Consider the following 269-nt stretch of genomic DNA (forward strand, 5'->3'; position numbering starts at 1 on the left):
TCCCACGGAAGAAGAAAAAGAAGAAAAGATTCTGGAAAAGCAAAGCGCGAGAAGCAGGCGGGAGACCGGGAGGCGACCCCTCGGCCGCGCTGCTACCCCCGAGGGCCCCGGAGGCCTTTTCCCGGAACTGGAAGGCGCTGCAGGAGGTGAGGGCGGGCCTGTGCCCGACCCGCAGGAGGGAGACGGGGGCGCCTTGGAGGCAGATTAAAGCTCCGTGAGCAGCTTCATTCGCAGGAAACGCGGCTGCTGGGGGCTGCGAGCTCTGAGGC

At 65.4% G+C, this 269-nt stretch overlaps 1 protein-coding gene across 1 annotated transcript in view; it reads left to right on the forward strand.

Annotated features, from left to right (window-relative positions):
- Positions 1 to 2: 2 nt before the first annotated feature.
- The window catches only part of REXO4 (REX4 homolog, 3'-5' exonuclease), a gene marked incomplete at its 5' end in the record, with an annotated part of 11,987 nt that continues 11,720 nt past the window's right edge, over positions 3 to 269 (forward strand). The window contains one exon of the mRNA XM_005871805.2: positions 3 to 146. Within this exon, the coding sequence (XP_005871867.1) occupies positions 3 to 146 (144 nt within the window). The remainder of the gene's footprint in view (positions 147 to 269) is intronic.

The sequence above is a fragment of the Myotis brandtii genome, unplaced genomic scaffold, assembly GCF_000412655.1.
Source record: "Myotis brandtii unplaced genomic scaffold, ASM41265v1 scaffold357, whole genome shotgun sequence".
NCBI lineage: Eukaryota > Metazoa > Chordata > Mammalia > Chiroptera > Vespertilionidae > Myotis > Myotis brandtii.